General features: G+C 42.2%; 1 protein-coding gene across 1 annotated transcript in view; it reads right to left on the bottom strand.

Moving 5' to 3' along the window:
* Positions 1–358: 358 nt before the first annotated feature.
* The window catches only part of LOC112107638 (RNA-binding protein 44), a 28,072-nt gene continuing 16,688 nt past the window's right edge, over positions 359–11,742 (bottom strand). The window contains exons 9-14 of the mRNA XM_026654007.1: positions 11,622–11,707; positions 11,442–11,515; positions 10,633–11,029; positions 9,651–9,796; positions 8,608–8,753; positions 359–564 (exon numbers count right to left, since the gene is read on the bottom strand). Of these exons, the coding sequence (XP_026509792.1) occupies positions 8,612–8,753; positions 9,651–9,796; positions 10,633–11,029; positions 11,442–11,515; positions 11,622–11,707 (845 nt within the window). The 3' untranslated portion in view covers positions 359–564; positions 8,608–8,611. The remainder of the gene's footprint in view (positions 565–8,607; positions 8,754–9,650; positions 9,797–10,632; positions 11,030–11,441; positions 11,516–11,621; positions 11,708–11,742) is intronic.

The following is an 11,742-nucleotide window of genomic DNA, read 5'->3' as shown; positions in this document are numbered from 1 at the left end:
CACACTACAGTGTTAAACATAATATGCTGCAAAATACATTTAGATGTTACACCAGCTTCCAGGACTGACTAAGTTACTCAAAAGGTATTTCCTCAAAGGATGTTCATCCACAGGAAATTTGAAAGCACATACTGGAATATCTATAAACAAACTAACAAGAGCAAACTTTTCTTAAAGTTATTTTTAACCTTTTTCTCATTAACATGCTCTAATAAGATTACAGTTTTTACACAGATGTTATTTTTTCCCCATTGGCAACTAATGACCTGGTTGCTTCAGAGCCTCAGTGGCAGAAGGCTGCTTTCATTTTATCCAGCTCCCTCACAATGAAAGTCAAAATCTCGCTATAGATTGTTGTGACTACCTTTTCACGAGTGGAACAAAAAATTACAAAGGAAAGTTTATAAAATAGTATTTTGAGAATGCTCATCCGCTTGAACACAACACATTTCAGGGCTTTCAAGTATTACAAATGTTTTGTAAATAAAACTAAAAATTATTAAAAAAAACAAGCACTTTTCCACACTGGTTCTCTTGGTCTTTTCTGCATCCATGCTAGCAACGCTGTGAAAATAATAATTTTTTGTTAAGTATTAGACATTCTGTAAAAACGTTAGCACATTTATCATCTTTAATTTTATTTAGATTTAAAGTAAAAAAGGCAACTATCCAAGACTCTAGGCACCCTAACCACACAATAAATAAAATCCCAGAAGTTTTAAAGTACCTATTTTAAGAGGAATTCAGCCAGCCAAACACCTATTGAGTTCTTTCCAGCCCTTTATTGTAACGGGAAGCATACTATTAGCCCTCTCCAAAAACCCCATCAAACAGACGTCTGAATATATTAAGCATTCTTTCTTTATCTATATGCAATCAGCTTAAAGCACAGTTCTCATAATTCAAGTAACTTCCTAAAAGCAAAGATCAGGATGAGCAAATTGCCAATACTGGCCTTTAAAATGTGTATTTAAAAATTATATCTATAATTTTAAACACACATTTGGGGCTACTGACTAACCCTCTCCCCTTTTCTTCCATATTTTCAGGTAAATGCATCCCCATGCGAAATTCATCACCACCACAGAAGGGCAGGGCCAGCTGGTGGCATTTAGTAGTTATACTGCATCGTGCCCAGAGACTCTCTTCAGGTCTATGGCTCTGTTATTTTATGTGCTGTACAAACACAAAGGTAGTTGGTATATGTGTTGAAGAGCTTGCCTAATATGATGAATGACATAGGAAAGGTGGGGAAGATGATAAAATATATACAATTTTATAGATATATATTGTTAATATCTTAGAAAAGAGATGACTAAGGGTGGATATGACACAGGTCTATAAAAACATGAATGGTGTGGTGAAAGTGAATAAGGAATGTTATTTAACCCTTCACATTACACAAGAACTAGGGGTGACCCAATGAAATTAATAGACAGCAGGTTCACAATATACATAAGGAAGTGCTTCTTCACACAATGCACAGTCCACCTATATAACTTGTCGCCATGAGATGTTATGAAGGCAACAGTATAACAGGGTTCAAAAAATAATAAGGTAAGTTGATGGAGGATAGGTCCATCAATGGCTATTAGTCAAGAGAGTCAGGTATGCAACCCCATGCTCTGGGCATCCTTAAGCCTGACTGCCAAAAGCTGGGACTGGAAGTTGGGGGTGGGACACTCGATAATTGTCCCGTTCTGTTGATTCCCTCTGAAGCATCTGGCACGGGCCACTGTTGGGACACAGGATATTAGACTAGATGGACCACTGGTCTGACCCCGGATGGCCATTCTTATGGTCTTATTTTGTAATTACATAAACACCAACCTTTCCAACTGCCCTTCAGCAGAGACATTAAAAATTTACTGAGGAGCAGAATGCCCCCCTCCAAATAAACGATCTTGTGCAGCTTAGGGGAGGAAACACCACAAGAGAATAGACGTGATGGGGCTGGACAGATCCCCCTGTCCCTGAACCAGTTCTGGGCGTGTGGGAGAAAGTGCAAGAAACATCCCATGCACTGTAATAGGAAAGAGCTGGGGGACTGAGAAAGAGAACTCGTAACACCCTATAGTGGAGGGTACGGTGACTCTAGGCATAGGTGGACAAACAGCAAATAATGGAGGAGATGGTGTGCATGCACACTGTTCTCAAAGGAAGCCCACTATACTTATGTCATAGCAAATGGAAATGTACACTGTGAGGTCCCTCCACACCCAAAGCCTCTCCTCGGCTGGGCTGTATGAACCCTCTGAGAGACGGGTCCTGCATACGTGGGGGGGAACTCACCCCACATATCTCCTCCCTTCCATACGGCAGCTCAAAATGCTGGGGCATGGGGGAAGTTCAGTGGGGCCACTGGCAGCTCTGCAGCATCAGCAGTAGGGAGGTCAGTGCCACTGTTTCCAGGGCTAGCCCCATTTCCAATGAAAGATGTCACAAGAGCTCCTTCCCAACCCCCAGTTTTCTTCCCAGGCTTCTTGCTGTCTTCCCTCCTGCAGAGTGTTCCTTCTCTAAGCTGCAGCCTATCTTTTAGAGGGAGGGGGAAGGGGGCACAGAGTGCACTTTTCTCTGCTTGTCACCTTCTAGTCGTCTTATGGTTGCTGCAGCTTTCTAGAGCAGCCACTGCTGTCCCAGCAGGCTTGCTCCCTATGATCATGCAGGAGACGACTTGGGTGGATCACATACCCGGAATCAGGGAGAATTTCTTACCAATAATTTCCTTTCCGCTAGCAGCATCTCCCACAATTTTTGACATCTGGGCTGCTCTACTCACTTTGCAGTTCACAGAGGCAGATCAACTTTTTGGAGCTGCGCTCTGGCCATGCTCCCTTTGCTCCTGCTTATGGACAGATGAGTTATTCCAAAACTGCAAAAACATGTATAACAGTATTAGTATGAAATACTTAACTGCCTGTTATATACAGTGGACCAAAACAGAAAACACCATCTCATGGTAAAGATCCCTCTCAGCACCTGACCTTCTGGCCCTTGAGTCATTTAGTGTGGGTATAAGTGTGGGAAATGCTGTTAGCAGAAAGGAAATTATAAGAAATTTTCCGTTCTGCCGCCCTGCGTCTCCCACCATTCTTGGTGTCTGGGAAGTAGCGAGCAGTGAAGAGATGTAGGGAGAGTAAAGGATAAGGTCAGAGGACTAGAAAAACAGTATCCATTCCTATTTACAACATTTGCTCGAAGTGCAAAATCATTTCCGGGATACTGCTTGCAGTACCTTCCTGCCACAGGATGCCAAGGCCAAGGACAGGAAGTCCACCTTGTAGTGTTTGATAAAGATAGTAGCAGTTGATCAGGTAGCCACCTTACAAATTTCCAGTATGGATGCACTAGCTCTTTCTGCCCATAAGATCATGAGGGATCACTTATAGTGTACCCTGACCCCTGCTGGAGCCAGACTCTCCGATGCTTTGTACACTTCCGTTCCGCAATGCATAGTCTAATACACTAGTGAGAAAGAAGTTGGATGCTCTGAGTTCTTGGCATTTCATGTAGAAAGATACAAGTCGGGCACTCCATTCTCTTCACAGACCCTGTACGTTTGATGTAGATTTTCAGGGCCTTTTTAACATCTAAGATGTGCCAAATTTCCTTGATAGGATGCTGCGACCTTGGTGAAAATGAAAGGAGAATCACCCCTTGGGATGCATGGAAAGAAGAGTTCACCTTTGGAATAAATGATTCTGGAATCCTGATCACCACTTTGTCCTCATGAAGCAAGAAGTAAGGCTCCTGCATAGAAAGGGTTGCCAGTTCTGACACTCACTTTATGAACAAAGTCTTGATGGACAAAAAATGCTGACACAGACATTAGTGGTGTGAAGGGTGGTTTATCAGGGCCCTCAGTACAAGTAGGAGGTTCCATTTGAGAAAAAAAGGCCTGATCACTAGCTTGCCTAATCAGACTGTCCTAAGGAATCTGGCTACCTGGGGGCTCTCTGCCAATGAACCTGTGGGTCCTTTGAATATCAATCTACTAAGGGCAGACATCCAGCATGCACTGATGCTGGGTTGGAAACCTTTGTCGAAACCCTTTTGGAGAAAACCCAAGTTAGCCAGAATTCCTGGATTTCTGGGTTTTGTCTTGTGTTCCTGGCGCCATCTGCAGAACTTGGTCCAGACCAGAGGCGCTGATTTTGTGAGTTCCCTGAGGGGTGGCACCAGGCCCCGCCCCCACTCCACCCCAACCCCCCACCCCTGCCTCTTCCTGCCCCCACTCCTCCCCCTCTGCCCCAGCGCCTCCTGCCTGCCACTGAACAGCTGATCGCGGCGGGCGGGAGGCGCTGGGAGGGAGGGGGAGGTGCTGATCAGCGGGGCCCACTGGCGGGCAGGAGGCACTATGGTGGAGGCGGAGGAGCTAATCCATGGGGCCGGTGGGTGCTGAGCACCCAATATTTTTTTCCCGTGGGTGCTCAAGCCCCGGAGCCCCACAGAATCAGCGCCCATGGTACAGAGAGAGGGGTATGCTTTCAAATTCGATGCTCTTCTGGAAGAAAAGTGTCCTGATGACTCTCGAAGAAAGGCCCAATGATACTAGCGCTTCACTTTCAATAGTCAGGCTGTTAGATACAACCAGTTTGGGTACGGATGAAGACGACCTTGTGAGAGGATGTTTTGTCTCTTTGGGAGCTGTAGTGGCAATCCTAATTTCAGTGCTATTAGGTCTCCTCAGACAAGGAGAAGTATCAGTATCACGGTCACCTGCTCCAGTTTTATTTTTTGGATTAACTTGCTTAATAACATGAAGGGTGGAAACTCAGAGGAGACTTTGCTACTATCTCTGCGATAGGGCATCAAAGTTCCCATGTTGATCTCCTTGGTGAAGTATCTTGGTCTCTTGGTGTTCATGTGGTTTGCAAACCGCTCACATGAGCGCAGGCTTCCTGATTCAATGATCAATTCAAAGGCTTCCTGATTCAGGCACGACAGAGTTGTTAACCTTGCGCCTGCTGAGCCACTCCACCCCTTCTGGTTCAGGTCTCCCTTTGTGTGAACTGCCCTGATGGAGAAGAAGGTTCTGCCCACTTCATGATTTCCATTGCTTTGGTGTGTAACACTAGGGTTCTTTTTCCTCCTTGGTTGTTCATACATGTGACTGTGATCACGTTGTTTGACTAAGGATGTGGTTCCCCTCTAAGATGGACTATAATCTTCATAGCACAAGCATGACTGCTCTTAGTTCTAGAATGTCTATGCTGAGTCCTTTCTTCCAGGTGCCTTGAGCTGTGTGTTCCCCAGACCTTCAGGCTGGGATCAGTTGTGCGGAACAGGAAAGCAGCATGCCCTTGCGGACACTGCCCTGGGGTCACCCCCATTTCAAGGAGTCTATCACCTGCACCAGAACCTTTATTTGATCCTTCATGCATTCCAGGCAGTGGTCCCATACTTTCAGGATGAAGGCCTGAAAGTGCCTGATGTGTGACTGTACCGATGGAGTGATCCATATGCACAAAACTAGGAGGCGTAACTGTTGAAGCTTAAGTGCTATGGTAGGGTTCTTGCAGCTCTGAAACAATATGAGACGGTCCTGAATCTTCTGGAACCTTTTCAGACATGGGTATCCTTGCTATAGAGGTGTCTATGTCCACTCTCAAGTGGGTTATTTTGGTGGACGGAACTCAGGAGCTTTTCTCGATACTGACAGTAAAGCTGGGTGCCAGCAGGAGGTTTAAAGTCAGGGACATGGCTCTTTGTCCTGTTGTCAGAGATGGAGCTGTGATTAAAATATTGTCCAACAAGGGGTACATGTGGTCCCCTGTGATGAGTCTGGCTATGACTGCAAAACCAAGATCTTTGTAAAGACCAAAGGGGGCCAGGATAGGCCATAAGAGCAACACATAATGATAATGCTCCCTACCATATGCAAACTGTAGGAACCTGCAATAGCACGATCTGATCAGGATGTGGAGGTATGCATTCACCAGATCCCTCAAGTCAGAAAGTACTCTGGAACAGGGATGACACCGTAGAGGTTAGGGTCTCCATCTGGAACATCTTTGTCTGAAGGCCTATCTGTACTCTTTCTTAAATGCATGGTGTGGCATTGGGAGGAACTGTTCAGATTTTTGCAGCACTGTCTGCCACTACTTTGTCTAGCTTCTCCCCAAAAAGCAGGACTCTCATAAATCTGGAGAACAGCACCAGTTTAGAGTGGCTATACACCTTCCAGGGACAGAGCCATAGGTAGTACCTGGTCACTGAGCTGGAGGCCCTGGCTTTGGCTAAGAATCTCATCACAGCCATTGAGGTACCAGCAATGCTGCTGCTCGGGAAACTTTCTTCAAAATAGAGTTGAAGTCAGGGTGATCTCTATCCTTGAGAGCTCTGAGATCTTTCAGCTAAGAGAGAGATGCTCTCGCAAAGCAAGCAGCCTCTAGGGATGCCCTGTTGGAGGCTCAGGAGGCCTCAGTCTTTTTTGAGAGTGGCCTCCATTTTTCTAACCGTGGGATCCTTAGAATAGAATCATAGAATCAGAGAACTTGAAGGGAACTCGAGAGGTCATCTACTCCAGTCCCCTGCACTCAAGGCAGGACTAAGTATTGTCTAGAACTCCCCTTCTGAGGGGATAACCGTATCTTTTGCCAGGATCCCTAAGGGAGCGTTAACTTTATGTATCTCAGTAAGCTGGACCTTTGATTGCTGGATCCTGTAGAATCTAAGATCATTTTTGTTAGTATGTTTGCCCTTGCTTGACTTGTCTCATTTATTCCTGATTACTTCCCTGAAGGAGGAATGTAGGGGAATCATGCCTCAGGGGAGCAGTTCAAGAAGAGAAATTTTCTTATAGGCTTACTCACAGGGCTCCGTTTCGGTTGAATCTGAACAGTAGATACAACCTTTTTGCTCATGGCCTTGAATTTCTCAGGGGGAACAAACTTTTGCTGAGTCTTTTCCTGGTCTTGATCAGAGTCAGAGTCCAACAATTCACTATCCTCTATAGAAGAGGGGGAAGAGGAGTCAGAGGGCTTCTATCTCCCAGATCTCTTATGCTTTCTCTTTCCTTTTTTGCTTTGCTTTTTTCACTTTTTTAGCTCACGTACATATGAGCTCTGTTGCACTTTGGTGAGGCCTTTTGCAGCTAGTCATGCTGTGGACCTTAAGTCCTCTGACAAGATTTCTTTCTGAGTCCTTGCCTGATGGGTCCCATTACCCCAGAGAGTGGTGAGGGAAAATACTTCCAGAGCCCTCCTGACCAAATGGGAGAGGGCCAGGGGTGTTTATGAGCCCCGCTTCTTTTCCCATGGTGCTTAGGACATATTTTAGGACTTGGGGGACTTGTGACCCTGCAAGTCTACCCTCTGTTTTCCAGGGACCCCTTGGGATTTATCCCAAGTCAGTTGACTGGAGTCCTCATCCTTGGAGCCTTGCCCTGCTCTGCTATCGATTCCTGGTCCAATTTCCCATATACATTAGAGTCAGGGCTGCTCTTTTGGGTAGGGGATTTTACATGCCTGTCTAACTCAGGCCTGGGACCTAACAGTTAACAATGGAAGACTGGGCATAACTAACTGTCTGCCGATCCTGGGGTGGCTGTCTCACAGGTGGAAAACTATTTGGCTTTTAATTCACTGCTTTTTAGGCTGCTCTGCCATAACTGGAAGGTGCAGAGGAACCAGCAGGGAGGCCTGCAGTGAAGGCTCTGGAGTGGGAGCATTCAAACACCCAGCCAAAAAACTAACCAAGGGGGGAGAAGAGGGGCTAGGAGAGAGATCAATGCTCCCCACTTCCCCAAATTTTGACGACGCCCCTCCTCCCCCCCCCCATTAGGCAGATGAGAAGGCGGGATCACTAAAACAGCAATCCACACTCTGCTTCAGAAGGAGAAAAATTGGCCTGGAGTGGGAGCAAAGAAGCAGCAGTCAGACTGGAAGTGCCAAAAAGTTGATCGGCCTCTGTGAGCTGCAAAGTGAACGGAGCAGCCCAGATGTCAAGAACTGTGGGAGATGCAGGGCTGCAGAAAGAAGGATCAATCTGAGTTCCTTAAAAAAAAACAAAATCCACAGAATCCCATCAAATAAATCCCCTCCTCCCCAAATGACCAAGACAGGCAAATCACCCATCCAATCCTCATGTTTAACAGAACTTGGTCTGTCAACCTTTAATACAAAACTGGATCCAGTATATATTCTCTGGACTATCTATATCATTTCTGTTAAAAGAACAGGCCATTAGATGTCACTTTTGTCTGGAAATTTTTTGTAAATGCAGCACCATCTATATGTACAGTAATGTTAATGGAGATTTAACCTTTCTGTTGTGAAATCAGCAGAAATTCTGAAACAATTTGGATAATATCATCCCAAGTATGCCAAATTTTACACAGTGAGATTTATATCTGATAGAGTTAGCAATTTAACTTAGTAAACATTAAAAACTGTAAGTGCTCATCACACAACTATTCCAAAAGAAGTTAATTCTTCTTCAGTGACAATTCTTTCAGTGCACTCCCCACTGGCAATGAAGCACATGTGTGGTAATCAAAGCACAAAGAGTTATTTACTAGGCTATACATATAGCTACGTTATACAGCCATACAAACAATACATTTTCTATTTCAAAGTATTTTTCTTTCTGCACTAGAATGCTCACCTGTTTATGCTACTTTTTCCTCACATTTGGATGCAGATTTCTTCAGAACAGAGGAAGCCATTTCCACAATAACATTAATAGACAAGCCACTTAGGAAACCTTTATTATTTGTTCTGACCTCCAGCAAAGCATCCACAATATTATCTCTAAACAAGTGAGACAGAAATAAGATTGTCTTTAACCGAGTGATGTTATATATGCCATCATGTGCCAGCAATGCCCCTCTGCCATGTACATTGGCCAAACCGGACAGTCTCTACACAAAAGAATTAATGGACACAAATCTGACATCAGGAATCATAATACTCAAAAACCAGTGGGAGAACACTTTAACCTGTCTGGCCATTCTTTGACAGACCTGCAGGTGGCTATCTTACAACAGAAAAACTTCAAAAACAGACTCCAAGGAGAGACTGCTGAGCTGGAATTGATATGCAAACTAGACACAATCAACTCAGGGCTAAATAGGGATTGGGAATGGCTGAGCCATTACAAACATTGAATCTATCTCCCCTTGTAAGTATTCTCACACTTGCTTCTTATCAAACTGTCTGTACTGGGCTATCTTGATTATCACTTCAAAAGTTTTTTTTCTCTTACTTAATTGGCCTCTCAGAGTTGGTAAGACAACTCCCACCTGTTCATGCTCTCTGTATGTGTGTATATATATCTCCTCAATATATTTCACTCTATATGCATCTGAAGAAGTGGGTTGTAGCCCACGAAAGCTTATGCTCTAATAAATTTGTTAGTCTCTAAGGTGCCACAAGTACTCCTGTTATATAAACATGTTTTCACCAATTCCAAATTTATCATTTCATTTGACTACAGACGCTCGCGTAACTCGAATTTTGCACAAGTCGGAAACGTATACCCGACAATTACGCAAAAAAACCCCAAAAGGCACCCACACTCCTATTTCTAGCTTACAGAACTTTTCCATAAGTGCGGATTTGCATAAGTTGGGTTTCCGTAACCTGGGGGGCGTCTGTATCTTGAATATTAGATTCATAAATCAGTGGAGAAAAATCAGATATTCTTACCTACTAGCCTTGGGATGCAGTTCTTCTAATTTCTTCATCAATTTGGTAAAGCTGCTCAAGTTCAATGTGTTAGGAGGTATAAAGGTAGCAGATGGATTAGGAGAGAACTGAACAGGTTTTATCTGCAGAGGATTCTCTCTTGTACTCTAGATGCAAATTAAAACAATTGAACATAGAATGTGTTAAGTATTGTATGGATTGCTTATTCTATTTTACAGAAGATTATCGCTTCTGTTATGTACCATTTTTCAAACTATTGGAGCAATTACAGATTTAGTTCAATAGTAAAATATTTATAGAGATGTATATCAGGATCAAAACTGATCATGTTACAATGTAACTACTGCATATATCTTAAAATTTAAAATATTCTTATTTTGGTTACCATTTTTATGTTTTTTCATGTGTAACCATGTTAAATTAGGCAAAATCTAGGTTACCCTAGGAACAGTCATTTTCATATTAAATAAAAGTAGAATAAGTTTTCAGGGTTTTTTTTTTTTTTAAATAATCACAACCACAAAGCTTGTTATTGGATAAAGTCAGTGGACGAAGAAAATCTGAAAATGAATTCATCGTATAATTTAGGATACAATCTAAACAGAAGTTTTCCCTTCCGCTCTTCTGCCAAACAAAAATCTTTCTTGTACCTTAATAAATCACAATGCATTACACTTATACAAACTTATTAAAAGTGAAAACTTTTAAATCTAAAAGAAAAAACAAAATAAAACCATAGTTATTCCAGCGGTGAAATGTACAGGTATAGTTACTTGATGAGCTTACATCATTAAAGAAATAAAGGTGGAGATGTCAACATTAGGCAGGAGAAGATGGAGAGCTATGTCCCTTCTACAATATGCCACAAATACTGATTTTTGAGCACTTTGCAGCATCCAACACTACTGCAAAATATGCTAAGTACAAAGTAAGAATTAACTTTAAAAACTCATCGTAATCTGTCCCAGGAAGAATAATTTACCTGTTGATCAACTGAGAATAAAAGGTGTCCTGATTCATGTCTAAGTGGTTTTAAATCAGAGCTGAGCACTTTTGAAAAGGCCAGGGTAGGGGCAGGCATTGCTGAAGAAACTGAGGGAGGGGAAAGCACTTTCAAAGAGGTTGAGGTGGTGGAAGGCACTTTCAAAGAGTCCGGGACAGAGCAGGTAGTTCTGACTTGAATATTTTCTTCCAAATTATCAGTGGCTTGGTTTTCATAGTGAAGTGGTCTGGAAACTTTTTGAAAAGCTGGAAGTATATTTTCTCCTGCAGTTTTTACAAGACGAACATTTACTGCTTTTCCTTTTATTTCTTTCCCATTCATTTCGTCCACAGCCAATTTTGCTTTACTAGCTTTTTTAAAACTCAGAGATGCATACCTAAAATTTAAAAACATGTGCAAGAACTAAGAAAAAATACAATTTAATATACAATTTAACCAGCTTCCATATGTGGATGATACCAAATCCATTAATTACAAATGCTTCTGATTATGGTGCAGCTCTCTACTTTAAAATGTTAGCTACAGCTTTTAATTGAACTACAATATTTTAATCCAGCAAGGACAACATTTTATAATTGGTATTTTCCAGTAACATGTCAACTGTTTCTGGAACTCAGACACTGCCAGTCAACAGCTAAAATATAACCTGTAGAAAATGTATTGATTTAATTAAAATTCCACTGACATTAAAGTAACTTACAAAGTAAAAAAAAAAACTTTCCTAAGTGCCACTTATTTTGTCAGTAACAAATGTAATACAAATAAAATTTACATTAATATGAATGTACCTGTAGTTACTAGAAAACTCACATATTGAAACCTCCAAAACCTGATACTTCTGGAAATGAGACCTTAGATCAACCTACAACAGATAGCATATTTAGGATGTAAAGTACAGCATGAAAGTAATTTACTAAATAAACAAGGTATTAATATTATTATTATTATTTAAAGAAAGGCTATTTTACCTCTGATACTGAAGGACTTAAGCCACCAACATGAATAAAATAATGCTTATTTGGCTCACTTTTTGTATTCTTCACCATCTTTATTTCTGGTGGTATAGAAATATACAAGAAAAAATATCAA

Source organism: Terrapene carolina, unplaced genomic scaffold (genome assembly GCF_002925995.2).
Source record: "Terrapene carolina triunguis isolate 2854851 unplaced genomic scaffold, T_m_triunguis-2.0 Scaffold175, whole genome shotgun sequence".
In the NCBI taxonomy this organism is placed as follows: Eukaryota; Metazoa; Chordata; order Testudines; family Emydidae; genus Terrapene; species Terrapene triunguis.
This window is presented reverse-complemented; position numbering and strand designations above follow the sequence as displayed.